Source organism: Mixophyes fleayi, chromosome 3, assembly GCF_038048845.1.
Source record: "Mixophyes fleayi isolate aMixFle1 chromosome 3, aMixFle1.hap1, whole genome shotgun sequence".
NCBI classification, from domain to species: domain Eukaryota; kingdom Metazoa; phylum Chordata; class Amphibia; order Anura; family Limnodynastidae; genus Mixophyes; species Mixophyes fleayi.
In genome coordinates this window covers 99,332,051-99,344,997 of record NC_134404.1, presented here as the reverse complement: position 1 = coordinate 99,344,997, position 12,947 = coordinate 99,332,051, and the positions used below count along the sequence as shown (strand labels likewise).

Genomic DNA, 12,947 nt, shown 5'->3' with positions numbered 1-12,947 from the left:
GGTTAAGACCTCTCCTGCTGGTTCTAAAAGCTTTTGACAGTTAGTTGGAAGCCGTAACATCATAAAGGATTATATCCAGGGACCAGTGGTTTAATAGCAATCTGATCTTCCACTCCTTGGTTTTGCTACTAGTTGTTAGCGGACTCTCATTGCTCTATCAACCACCATTTGTGTTTAAATAAAAACTGTGACCTTTTGCCAAATTTACATTGGTGTCAATGTGGTTATTTATTTATTCAATTACAGTAATAAAAAGTCTGACCATGTGAAGGAGGTTTGGGTGTTATGAAAGGTAAATATCAACACTATGTAGTCTAATATGTTTTTAATTGAATCAGGGAAAGCAAATGCAATGATGGCAAAGTTACAAAATCCTTCATTAAGAAAGCTTGCTGTAGACTTTGGGGAAAATTGTTGAAAATTGGGAACGTTGTGAAGGGATCATTAGAAAATAGACTGAAAATGACTGGAAATGAATGTTAATGCTATACATAGTAATGTGGGAGCAAAAATAGCTGAAAATTACATTATTTTACCTATTTTTCACCATTTTGAATTAAATCCAGATCCAAAACCTTTTGAGTTTGTTCAACAAAACCGGTAACGAAGCCGAAACAGGAGGTCAGTTTAAAACAGACACCAGTTTTGAAACTGAAACACGAGGGTCAGTGCACATCTCTAATGTTTGATGAATCCTACCAGTGCCAGAACTGCTGACATTACAGGTGGTGCAGCAGTGCGGGGCCCTGGAGTGAGCAGGAGTCCATATCCGCTGTGCACCCTACAGTGACAATACTCCTACCACTACCAGCAACCGCTCTCATATCAGAGCAAGTGTAATGAAGCAGAAAATGGCCTTCCTGCATATGCACAGGCACAGAGGTGGAACTAGCGAGCTGTGGCCCCCAGTGCAGGGAAGCAGGGAGGAGAAAACCAGGGTCCACAGCTCCCTAGCTCCCCGAGCAACAGGTCCCATTATCTCCATGGGCCCTGGTGCTCCGCACTTGCTGCACCAATGGTAGTTCCACCACTGCGCAGGTCCCTACATGTTCAGGAGAGTAAAGTGAGGGCCACTCGAGGACAAACGGAATTGCTGGGCCCACTCCACATTTTGCTATGGGGCCTGGCACAGTAGTGTTTCACCCCTGGCAACAACGTCGAGATTATCCTTTCCTGTAAAAAATGATCGATTTAATTACGGCCCATTCGAAGGAAAGTAAATATACATTTTTGGCTTTTAGTAGCTTCATTCAATTTTGTTGTTGTACGGTCCTTTGTATTTAATGAAGATATGTTGTCAACTCTAGCGCAGCAAATACATGAAATGACTGTGCAGGCCCCACTGGCTGTCTTCAGTCCCATAATCCCCATAAGCATGTTTTGCCTAGAAATACCTTCCAATATTAAAACAATTTATAGCCAATTTCCTATGACTTTTGCTGCAATTTAGCTGTGTTATTTCCCTGTAGAGCTATGACAAAGGAAATGTTAATAGCATGCCAGGCTCCATCATTTCACTCAAAGAAAATCCTTAGAAGCATGTTGCTCACTTGGCTGACCATGGACCAGGAATTATCTGCCAATTTGCTTTCACTGTAGCTGGCCCATGGCAGTTTCCATTTGCCAGGGAAGCAGCAGGCAGGACGCAGCCCAATGCACTGCTAGGAATCCTCACTAGGCTCCCAGTTGAGCAGAAGGGTTTCAATTCCGCTTGCTTTTTCTTCATATTTCTATTTCTATGCAGGGGACAAGGAAGCAGCTGTGAAAAACAGTGCTAAAAAGGAGGGAGGAATAAATGGGCCTCCAACCAATCATCCTCACAATCAATACAATGCGGTTATATCAAAAACAACATTATCCTCTCTCTCAGTTTTGTTTTACAAGCATTTATCTGTGGAGAGATTTACAAAGCTGAAGACGTTATCAAACAAACAACATGGTATTTGTAATAATACAAGTTAAAACTACTTTAAAGCAAATATTACACATACAAAGAGGTTTAGATCTATTCAAACGTTATGTAGAACATGCAGCGGCTCCTGTAGGGAAGTCATATAATGAAAGTACGCATTTTGTGACTAGTCGCAGCTTGCAGGAAAAAACTTCAAGTCTACTTAAAGAACAAGAAAGCTAAGCCAATATTTTTAACACCCTCTATCAGATCATTTGCCAGTGATTGACAAAGAGCTTTTGCTTTCTTTGCAGGCTTGTGAGAAGTGATAACTCTTATACATCACCTACACATACATATATCACAGTGACTGGGAGCATGTGACACCTGTCATTACAGGACACCCTTTCTTGACTGGTTGCTAATGTCAAACATTAACCTTTGTAATTATTATGATAATTAATTATAAGGCCACACATAGATCTGTAGATCATATATAACAAAGATTAAATTGCAGAGATTATATATCAAATAGTGGGCAAAGAGAAGGGTGTAGCTACTTTTAGCAGAGTAAGCTTGGCCAAGATGATTTGACAGCAATTCAATTGAATTGCTGACCACATTTATAAGTGGACAGTGTACAGTAATACGCTAGACACGTGAGAGAGGAGGAATGGTGTGAGGTCAGGGTAGAAAGGTAGACACGGGTGTCATCGGCATATAGTCAGAAACAGAGAAAGAGCAGTTGGAAAGGTAGGAAGTGAACCAAGAGAGGACGGTGTCACAGTGTGTGATGGAGAGAAGGATGTGCAGAAGAATGTGGTCCATAGTGTTGAAAGCCTTAAAAGACTTAGAGAGATGCAGGAGGAGGAGCAACATACATTGGGACTTGGAAGAGAGAAGAATTTTGGTGAATTTAGTAAGGGCAGTCTCTGTGGAGTGGAGGGGATGGAAGCCAAATAGAGGTAGGTTGACGAGTGAGTGAGAGGAGAGGAAGCTGGTTAAGTGGTTATAAACAAGTTGCTAGATAACTTAGGAGATGGAAGAGAGGCAGGATCAAGAGAGGGTTTTGTAAGATGTGAGATACAGGAGTGTGTTTGGAGGAAGATGGGTGGGGCCCCTTTTCCCCCGAGTTAGGCTGAAGCTTCCCTTGCAGAACAAAATCATCAGCTCTTCCCAGCAGGAGTGAGCTTCTAAAAACTTGGGGAAAGGGCTGCCCATAAAGGTCGCATCCAAACCCCTCAGAAAGAAAGAAGCAAAAACCTGACATACACTAAGAAAAACCATGAAAAGTGGTGAGCGTAGTACATGTGTATAATAAATTACATAAATAGTGCCATTAAAGGCCTCAGCCTTTACACTGAGCATATAATTGTCTTAGCCCAAAAGGCTAGGGTAAAGGAAAAATAGAGCTGCCTAAAAATAAAGCTGCATTATGCAATGTGCCCTATCCTGTGCACGGTGTCCCCTACCACTGTGTGCATTTTCAGGTACCCGGCTTCAGGCAGCACAGAGGACACACAGCACCTCCAGCTTCAGGCAGCACAGAGGACACACAGCACCTCCAGCTTCAGGCAGCACAGAGGACACACAACACCTCCAGCTTCAGGCAGCCAGCTTTTTGGCCAGAGGATCTGGTGATGTCCAATCGTCTATTGGGGGTGCTTTTGAGGAGGTTAAGGGATTCGGAAATTAAGAGATTTGAATGGAAGGCATTCCGGATAAAGAGAGGGAAGAGAGGGGAGATGTAATCATTATATCAATTTTCACTCCAAATTAATGTGTCACATTGTTAGTCCCTATGTTCCAGTGTGTGCAGATGCTTCAGAGAAGGTCATTTAGATACATGTTGCAGGAGTGTAATACAGCGGATCTGCCTCAGCCATGGGAACAGAATGTATTCCAATCATTTATATCAAGTTTGTGACCCTCCCTGTTAAAACTTGGACTGCACTAAAGTCAAGCAATTTTCAAATTATTCAATCAACAAGTTGTATGTGTCACACTATCTAATCAACTGAACTGAATAATCAATTATATTTGCAGAATTGAACAATAAATGAGATCAAAGATAACATGCACATTATATTCAGGTACAAATTATATCTACAAGAGATCTTTGAGGTCAGAAAATTTTAAAATGAAGATTGAATTTAATGAGTTAAAATGCTTTTCAATAGTATGTCTGTTGACATATGCTCCCAAGTTTACTGTTTAACTCTTTATCATGTAACCGCATAATCACATGTATTTGTAAAACCCTCTTTCTTTAGCAGTTTATGTTACATGATAATGTTATTTTTTGCCCAGAATGTTTTATAGTCTCAGATTTAGTGATGCTTGACACAATAATAGTCAGAGCGCCAGATTTATTTGTTACTGTTATGTGTACAAGCATATGAAGAGCACTGAGTAGAAATCCCATGGGACAAATAGAATAGCAGAGGTAAGATACGGTTTTAAGATTCATATAGCCCATCTATCAATTTGGCAGCACTGTAGCAATAACCAAGTCAACAATATCTGCTGCTTCATCTCCCTCAAAAATTATTAAAATTCATCAGACTTTGGCATATAAAAAACTACATTTTGCTCTACAAACATAACACATTCATTAAATTAACCCATTTTCATTTCCCCATACATTTTTTTTTGCAGTGTGCACATGCAGAAGTCTTTTATGAAGCGTGAAAAGCAGATGTGCAGTGCAAAAGCGCTAAGACTGGGAACCTTCCTGGTCATTGTCCCCTTCCTGGAGACCAGGCAACATATTAAGTATCTTGCTGCTTACAGCAAGCTCACATGTCCACAGTATGTAGAGACCATGCAGGAGGCAGACAGATGAGTCTGTCTCCCACAGCAGAGCAGTTAAGTGTGGTGGCAGTGGTGAGTTAATAATGTAATGTGTGTGAGGTTATTAATGTAATGTAAGTGGGGTATTAATGTAATGTAGTTGGGGCTATCAATATAATGTGAGGACTATTCATGTAATGTGGCTGCAGGTGAAGGCTATTAATTTAATATTGTGCATGTTTATTAAATGTGGGGGCTATTAATGTAATGTGGGGATAGTGGGGCTACTCGTGTAATGTGGGGTAGAAATTCATGTAGAAAATGCAGCAGATAGGGGATAATAATTGAATAGTGTTTTTTTGTATTAAATGTGGGAGCTATTAATGGGAAGTGGAGTTGTTAGTGGTCATATTGTAGATGCTAATAATGCAATTTGGACTCTTTTATAAAGGTGAGGACTAACATCTTAATGACAGGACTGTATATAAATGTGAATGCTATTAATTAAAGTCAGGGCTGGTTAATGAAAAATAAGCCTACTGTGTAAATATGAATGCTATTAATGTAATGTTTGGTATAGTACAAGGGAAAATAGACCTATTTTTAAAATGTGAATGCTATTAATTTAATGTCAGGGCTGCTTAAATATATGTGCTATTGGTTTATTGCTGGGGCTGGTTGGGGTGAGGGAGGTCAAGAGTGTTCACTTGTTGCTTGGCTTTCCAGGTGGTAAATAGTACATATATTTTTCCTAGCAAGGACCCAACATTCTGGGAACCAGCCAAGCACAAGCAGATCTTAAGATATCAGCAGTAAATAGTCAAAGCTATACGAACATGTAGAAGAAAGTAGTAAAGCTTGCTGTCCTTATTCTGTCACATATGTCCTTCTCACAATCCACTTGGAACATTTGCTTCCCCACATTCTCTCAAACATATGACTCATACTTTCCCTCCCATTGTTACATATGATCTGAAGGGAGGAAGAGATCATATGTAATAAAGCATAGAAGATTGGGAAAGGGGCGTATGTGATAAGGGGAGGAAGGCTTGGGGCATGATGTGATTCAGGAGAGAGATTTGCGTAGCAGGACCACATGACTTTCGACTATATGCCAAGTGTACATTTGGCTGCACACCACGCACCTGTAATGTGTGGCACAAAGCATAATGTATGTTTAACATGTAGTGGAAACTCATGGATGGGGTGAGAGCATATTGTGTACTAGTCCCCCAGATCATCTTCATTCAGCCCAGGGTAGACACACATAATCTGACCTTGGCATTAGTGAACACCTTAATAGAAAATGGAAGAAATATTATAAAGCAATACAAGTCCCATTGTAGATGTAAGGGTTCCCTTACAACATTACCCCTTTGCTTGAGTTACAAGCTCATTTTATAAGGCAATAGACATGTGACCTTTGTTGGTGCCTGATGATTGCCTTCTTTATGTACTATGCACTGTGACTGGCACGATTTTAAGTGGATGTTATTTATTTGGTGATTATTAGGACAGATTCTTGAAGCAATTCACTGATGGCAAATCTCTGAAATTCATCTGATTTTCCCATCTCTATTAATAGCTCAGTCAATATTAATAGAAAAGCAAATTGCCTGGCACTTGAAATCATCAGGGCGGGAAGGTCTTCCAGACATTTCACATTAATTTGGTTTTATTTTCCACGGTGGCTCTGTAAGCTCTTGGACAGTGACTATGTTCATTCACAGTTATTAGGGAGGCTCTGCCTCCGAATACTAGGAGGAAATCCTATGCTGAATCCCAATGGCCATCATTTTCTGATCATTAGAGAAAGCATGACCCGCCGTCATATTTACAGTTGCACAGTAGCAACAATGGAGAGTAAGACTAATTTTGACTTGCCACTCTCTCTGCTTAGTGATCACAGCCTATGACAGCTGCTGCAGGGCAGTGACTGCAGAGGTCTGCTGTTTACTCATTGAATTACCTGCCAATAACCTGCAGACATGAATGGATGGGAGACCATTTAAGCAACAGTGTGTAACGAGCCATTGCAGGGAAGGTTAGATGACACCTAAAAAGCTTCTGTTATGTCTATTATGTTAGTAAAACAAATGACACAATTCGACATACTTTATATGGCTTTAGACCAGGTTTTGCAATAGTCTATGTTTATTTTTATTAGATGACATTAAAATTGCAGAATGTCAGAAATTACACATCATACATAAGATGTGATACCTTGATATGTTTAGTATTTAATTATGGATTAACAAATAACACGTGGGATGCATACAGGTCACTGTAGTGTAAAAAGAATATATGTGTAGTGTCAGAGACCCAGCTGAAGTCGCAGTGTAAGCTTTTTTGACCTTGGATGAGTCATTTTATTCCTTATTCTATCCCTCTGGAGCAATACAGTGCAAAGCTGCCCATACATGCAGATCATGGCTGAATCTATATAATATGGCACAGCACACAAAACCTGTCTAATTGGACAGATATGTTTTTTTGGTGCTTGGACCAAACATCAGGTTTGAATGGTGCCGTTGGCCAATGCTGCTCTCATTTACAGACTGTCATCAGCCAACTGAAGTTCTCGGCACAGCAACAAGGACAGATCAGTCTCGATCTGTTTTAATCTCGATTTCTGTTGTTTTTGGCCTTATACATGCATTTATTAAAAAATAACTTTGTGAGTTGCCAGCTTAAACTGAATGGACAAGCATAATATAAAAATATTTTGAATATAGTGCTAAGTAACTTGTCAGTGCAATGCAATAATAAATCATTGTTTGTGCAGCTTAATGCATAAGGTATTAAGTAATAAAAAAAACAACTAATACATGTAATCTTAGCATTGGAACTTTTTCAAGTCAGTGAAATCTGCATTGTGTGCTTTGGTTTGAATGGAATGGATCGGTATACAGCTCACACGTTTCCATTATCTCCCAAGTGTTTTGTTGTTACCTGATTATCTCTTCGGGCAAAATATGTATATTGGCTACATCTTTACTAAATATTTCTCAAATACTTTGCTATTTATTCATTTTAGTTGGTGGTTATTCAACTGAAGCCAAAAAAGTAAATTATTGACTATTATTCCCACTTATATAGTGGGGGGGGGGATTGCTTTGGGCTCAAATTGAGGCATGTAAATGTTGTATTGTAGTTAACAGCAGTTATGCACATACTATTTACAAAGCCTCCTACGTAAGTTTACATTGTGTTTATATATTAATAACTGAAAGTATGGTTTAAAGAAATAAATAACTGTATTAACATAGGCCCTCCTTTTTAACTTACTTAGCATAACTTTTTTATCTTTCCGACTATAAATCAATTTGCTTCCAACCATTCCTTGTACAGTTTTCCCAGGGATGCAGCGTTCTAGAGCTCCAGGCATATCCAGACCAATAGAAGGCTCCTCAGCATCACACCCCTTTAGAGTGCACACTCAGCACTGGCTTTTGCTGGTGCCATAAAGCAACAAAGCTGCAGCACTGGGAAAACCACTTTCAACATGCTGCTCCTGGGGCTCAGCTGATGCAAAGGAGGATGCCATTTAATTAACTGGGAGTGCCCCATTCAAAAACCCATGGGATGGTCTGATAAAAATCCATTGGGCCTTACTTTAATTCTAATCCACCCCTGCCATCAGAAACCTCGGACCCTTCCTGTAGAAGAGATTAGTCACATGGGTACTCAGAAGCCCTCCGGTCTTATACATGTAGTCCAGGTGTTCCATGAAAGAATAGACAGATAATAGATGTGAAGACTAAAGAGAATAGAACACTGCACATCATACAGTCTAGCATCAGATTCAGTTACTAGCCAGGGTATCAGACTACTGAATGCCACCATGTTTGTATATAAGTTATGAGAAAATGCTCATTTTGGGTCTCATTTAAGAAACTAAGTCTATTTGTGGGGCATAAATAAATAAATACATTTACATACCAAAATGCCTCTGCATTTAAATTTCATCTTATCTTAGATTTACGGCCCCTTGGAGAAAAACTTGGCGAGATCTGATGGGGCCAAGTACAATAAGAGCTTGTACACATAAGTGTAGCATGGCTCCTAGAGATGCAACCTAACGATACTTGGACAACAGATACACTTGTATTATAGATATGTGATGATGACATCAGCAGCACTATTTAGTCACTTCTGATTGGCTGTTTGCATATTTAATATTATTATTAGTTTTAATTTATAGGGCTCCACAAAATATCCGCAGCGCCGTACAGGGTACACACAATAGGACAGTATAAGGTAGAAATATTGACCCCTCCAGCTGATAATACTTAATTCTCAACTTGTGGTTGTCTATTCAGATTTCTTATTTGTTAGTTCCATTTACTGCAGGCAGTATTCCCAATGGCTTTATAAACTGGTAAACACCAGATGTGGGGGTATTTGTATTTAATTACATTTATTAATAACACTGTCAATACACTATTCTCTTTTGGGTACATGAAACTTCAATACATTTTATTGAACAGGGTAATGTGAATTTTGCAGTAATATCTAAGCACAACACAAGATACACAAATAAGACTGCAAGTTTTGTGACACAAATTGTACTTCTACATTCAAAGCACAAAATGCATCAAACTTTAATGAGTTCCTTTAAGTACATCTCATGTTTTAAATTTGCTATATTTTAAGTTCATAATATGATGTCCTCAAAAATGTTGAATATCTATGTGTAATGAAAATCTAATGCATGGACTTGTGCCTAAATGGTATATCACAGTCTTGAGTTTCTATGTGAGCACGAATCACAAAAGCAGAATATTTGTAGATCTCAGAGAATGAAATACTTAGCCCGGATATAGTGTGTAGTTAAAGTAGTGATTGGAGATAATCAAATTTGTTTCAATGTGTTTCTCAAACTGGATTGTCAAAATGGCCCCAAAACTACAATAAATTCTCTAACTTTAGGTAGATAAAACTTTAGCTAAATTGAAGCAAGGCAAATAGGTTGGTACTGTTTGAGCTTGTTACATCTTAAATGGCTACTGTTCATTGTATAGTATTATCACAGTACTGTGAACAGAGGGCCTGATTCATTAAGGATCTTAACTCCAGAAACTTCTTATTTCAGTCTCCTGGACAAAACCATGTTACAAGGCAAATTAGTATTCTGTTTTGCACATAAGTTAAATACTGACTGTTTTTTCATGTAGCACACAAATACTTGATAGCCTATTTGTACGCTGAAATTTAAAGTTGATATTTGCGTGCTACATGCTTGCACCGCCCGCACCACCCTAGTTACGGCTCTGCTGTTTAGGGTGCACAATATCAAGTAAGTTGAATTGTCGCTCTGATAAAAACTGAAATTGCATCTCTGTGTCACCTGTGGACTAGCCATTTTCAACCTGTTGGCATTTTTAAACATTTCTGTGACCCCTAACAAAAGCAGGAAGAATCTCCATCTTTTCCTGGTCATTTAAATATAATAGTCACGTGTATGTCTTTTTGGCTCTGCTGTTTTGTAGATTACAATTGTAATTGTGTCCACAATTGTGTACAATTAGTTCACTAAAACTGCAGCCAGTGATCTGCTCACCTTTTCAGATGCTAACATTAATACAAGGACAGGAACACCTCCTGTGCTAAAATAATACATATTGCACTGTAGCAGCACTTTGCAAATAATCCCCACTGTCTGTCATCTTGATATCATTACATTCTGTATGATGATAATAAAACTCAATGTTACAGCTAAACATTGTGTCTACCCATATTAACCTTTATGTCTTATTCTCTTAAACATCCAGCTTCTTTTTTTCAATGATATAATGATATAAATTCTAAATAAATATTCCCACTGTCGCTCATTGGATATTACAAGCCTGGGTAAAGCAAATGTCAATGTACTGTATATTGATTTTTATAATGATAAGGAGCCCTCTGGTGGTAACTGTAGAATATAACATTACAATAATATGCATAATAGTTGAAATAGGATTACACATGTACAGAACACAAATCATAATGTCAGCAATAACCATCAATATGAAACTCTGAATAAAATTCATCTGTACTTACAGGAGTGCTGCCATCCGAAAATGTATTCATGCTGATAGAACTGCTCAGCTTGTCCGAGGACAGAGAAGAGGGCGATGGACTCCGCTTTTCTATACAGCTTGTGTTTAAAGAATCCTGACGCTGTAGGTAATCCCTCCATGCCCTCTGGATGCTAAATACAAAATATATATATACACATTAGTAAATAATGAAAACTTAGAAATATGCATTACACAAATATAGATTATGGGCACATACATATCTTCTGGCACTACAAAGGCCAGTGATGGGCACTTACTATTTAGTGTAAACAGATGTACCTTTGGTTGCATTCCCAGACATGTTCACTCACCTCTTAAAAAATTTAGATATACACTTAGATAAAACACAACTTAGTGCACAGCTATAAACACCACAAAGCACTTTCAATATCTGCACTTCCATTAATGGGCAGTAAAACAAGAATTGCTTAATGCTGGAACAGTGGTTCTCCTAGTAGTAAGAATGCAATCTCATTTTCAAGGGTGCGAGGAGCAGACCAGCCTACAATCTAGTGTTTTAATATTTAATGAGCAATATCACAAAATTTTACTGTTTGTCCCTTGAGCATGTTTATCTATTGAGGTGGGAAAACGTTTTAGATTTATCTGGATTACTTTATCCATTTCATATAAAATACGTTCTGATTTTAATTTAAGAAACTATAGATAAAACAACCTACAACAAACAATATACAGAATTGCATTTGTCTTCCTTGAACACAATGATCCGACATTTATGGTCTTTGTTAAAAAAGCATGTGATCATTTACATTTATTACAAACTATTGGGGCTATATTATTGTTCTTGTCACTTTTCTATGAGGTATCATTCTTTCCAGTTTATGAAATTCTCTCTGCCCTTACCCTGTGTTTGTCAGTCTATCTCGGTCTACTGTCTGTGCCAGTCTCTCTTCTTCCCCTGTTTGCACCAGACTCTCCTTCCTTCCACTGTCTGTGCCAGTCTCTCTGCCATTCCTCTGTCTACACCATCCTCTCCTTCCTTCCCCTGTCTGTGCCACTCTCTCTGCCCTTCCCCTGTCTACACCAGCCTCTCCTCCTTCCACTGTCTGTGCCAGTCTCTCTGCCCTTCCCCTGTCTACACCAGCCTCTCCTTCCTTCCACTGTCTGTGCTAGTCTCTCTGCCCTTCCCCTGTCTACACCAGCCTCTCCTTCCTTCCACTGTCTGTGCCACTCTCTCTGCCCTTCCCCTGTCTACACCAGCCTCTCCTTCCTTCCACTGTCTGTGCCAGTCTCTCTGCCCTTCCCCTGTCTACACCAGCCTCTCTTTCCTTCCACTGTCAGTGCCAGTCTCTCTGCCCTTCCCCTGTCTACACCAGCCTCTCCTTCCTTCCACTGTCTGTGCCACTCTCTCTGCCCTTCCCCTGTCTACACCAGCCTCTCCTTCCTTCCACTGTCTGTGCCAGTCTCTCTGCTCTTCCCCTGTCTACACCAGCCTCTCCTTCCTTCCACTGTCTGTGCCACTCTCTCTGCCCTTCCCCTGTCTACACCAGCCTCTCCTTCCTTCCACTGTCTGTGCCACTCTCTCTGTCCTTCCCCTGTCTACACCAGCCTCTCCTTCCTTCCACTGTCTGTGCCAGTCTCTCTGCTCTTCCCCTGTCTACACCAGCCTCTCCTTCCTTCCACTGTCTGTGCCAGTCTCTCTGCCCTTCCCCTGTCTACACCAGCCTCTCCTTCCTTCCATTGTCTGTGCCACTCTCTTTACCCTTCCCCTGTCTGCACCAGCCTCTCCTTCCTTCCCCTGTCTGCATCAGCCTTTCCTTCCTTCCACTGTCTGTGCCAGTCTCTCTGCCCTTCCCCTGTCTGTGTCACACTCCCTGCACTTCCTGTCTGCACCAGCCTTACTGCCCTTCCCATAACTGCACCAAACTCTCTGTCATTCCTGTCTGTGCTAGTGTCTCTCCCTCAACTGCCAGCACCAGTGTCTCTCCCTGTTCTCTGTCTGTGCCAGTCTCTCTCTGTCTCCACATGTGTGTCTCTGTCCCCCTCTTTGTGCATCTGTCACTTATTTTGTATGTGTACCTCTTTCTCCCATCTGTCTATCTTCGCCCTCCCCTTTGTGTATCTATCTCTGTATAGTAGGCGTCTGTCCTTTTTTTCTCCCCCTTTGTATGTCTGTCTCCTTTTACCCCTTTTATCATATGTCTCCTACTATTTGCTGCCAATAAACACATTCTCCT

At 40.1% G+C, this 12,947-nt stretch overlaps 1 protein-coding gene across 1 annotated transcript in view; it reads right to left on the bottom strand.

The window, feature by feature from the left end:
- SCHIP1 (schwannomin interacting protein 1) overlaps positions 1 to 12,947 on the bottom strand; it is a 312,923-nt gene that overhangs the window by 184,351 nt on the left and 115,625 nt on the right. Inside the window, exon 4 of the mRNA XM_075202061.1 lies at positions 10,730 to 10,880. Within this exon, the coding sequence (XP_075058162.1) occupies positions 10,730 to 10,880 (151 nt within the window). The remainder of the gene's footprint in view (positions 1 to 10,729; positions 10,881 to 12,947) is intronic.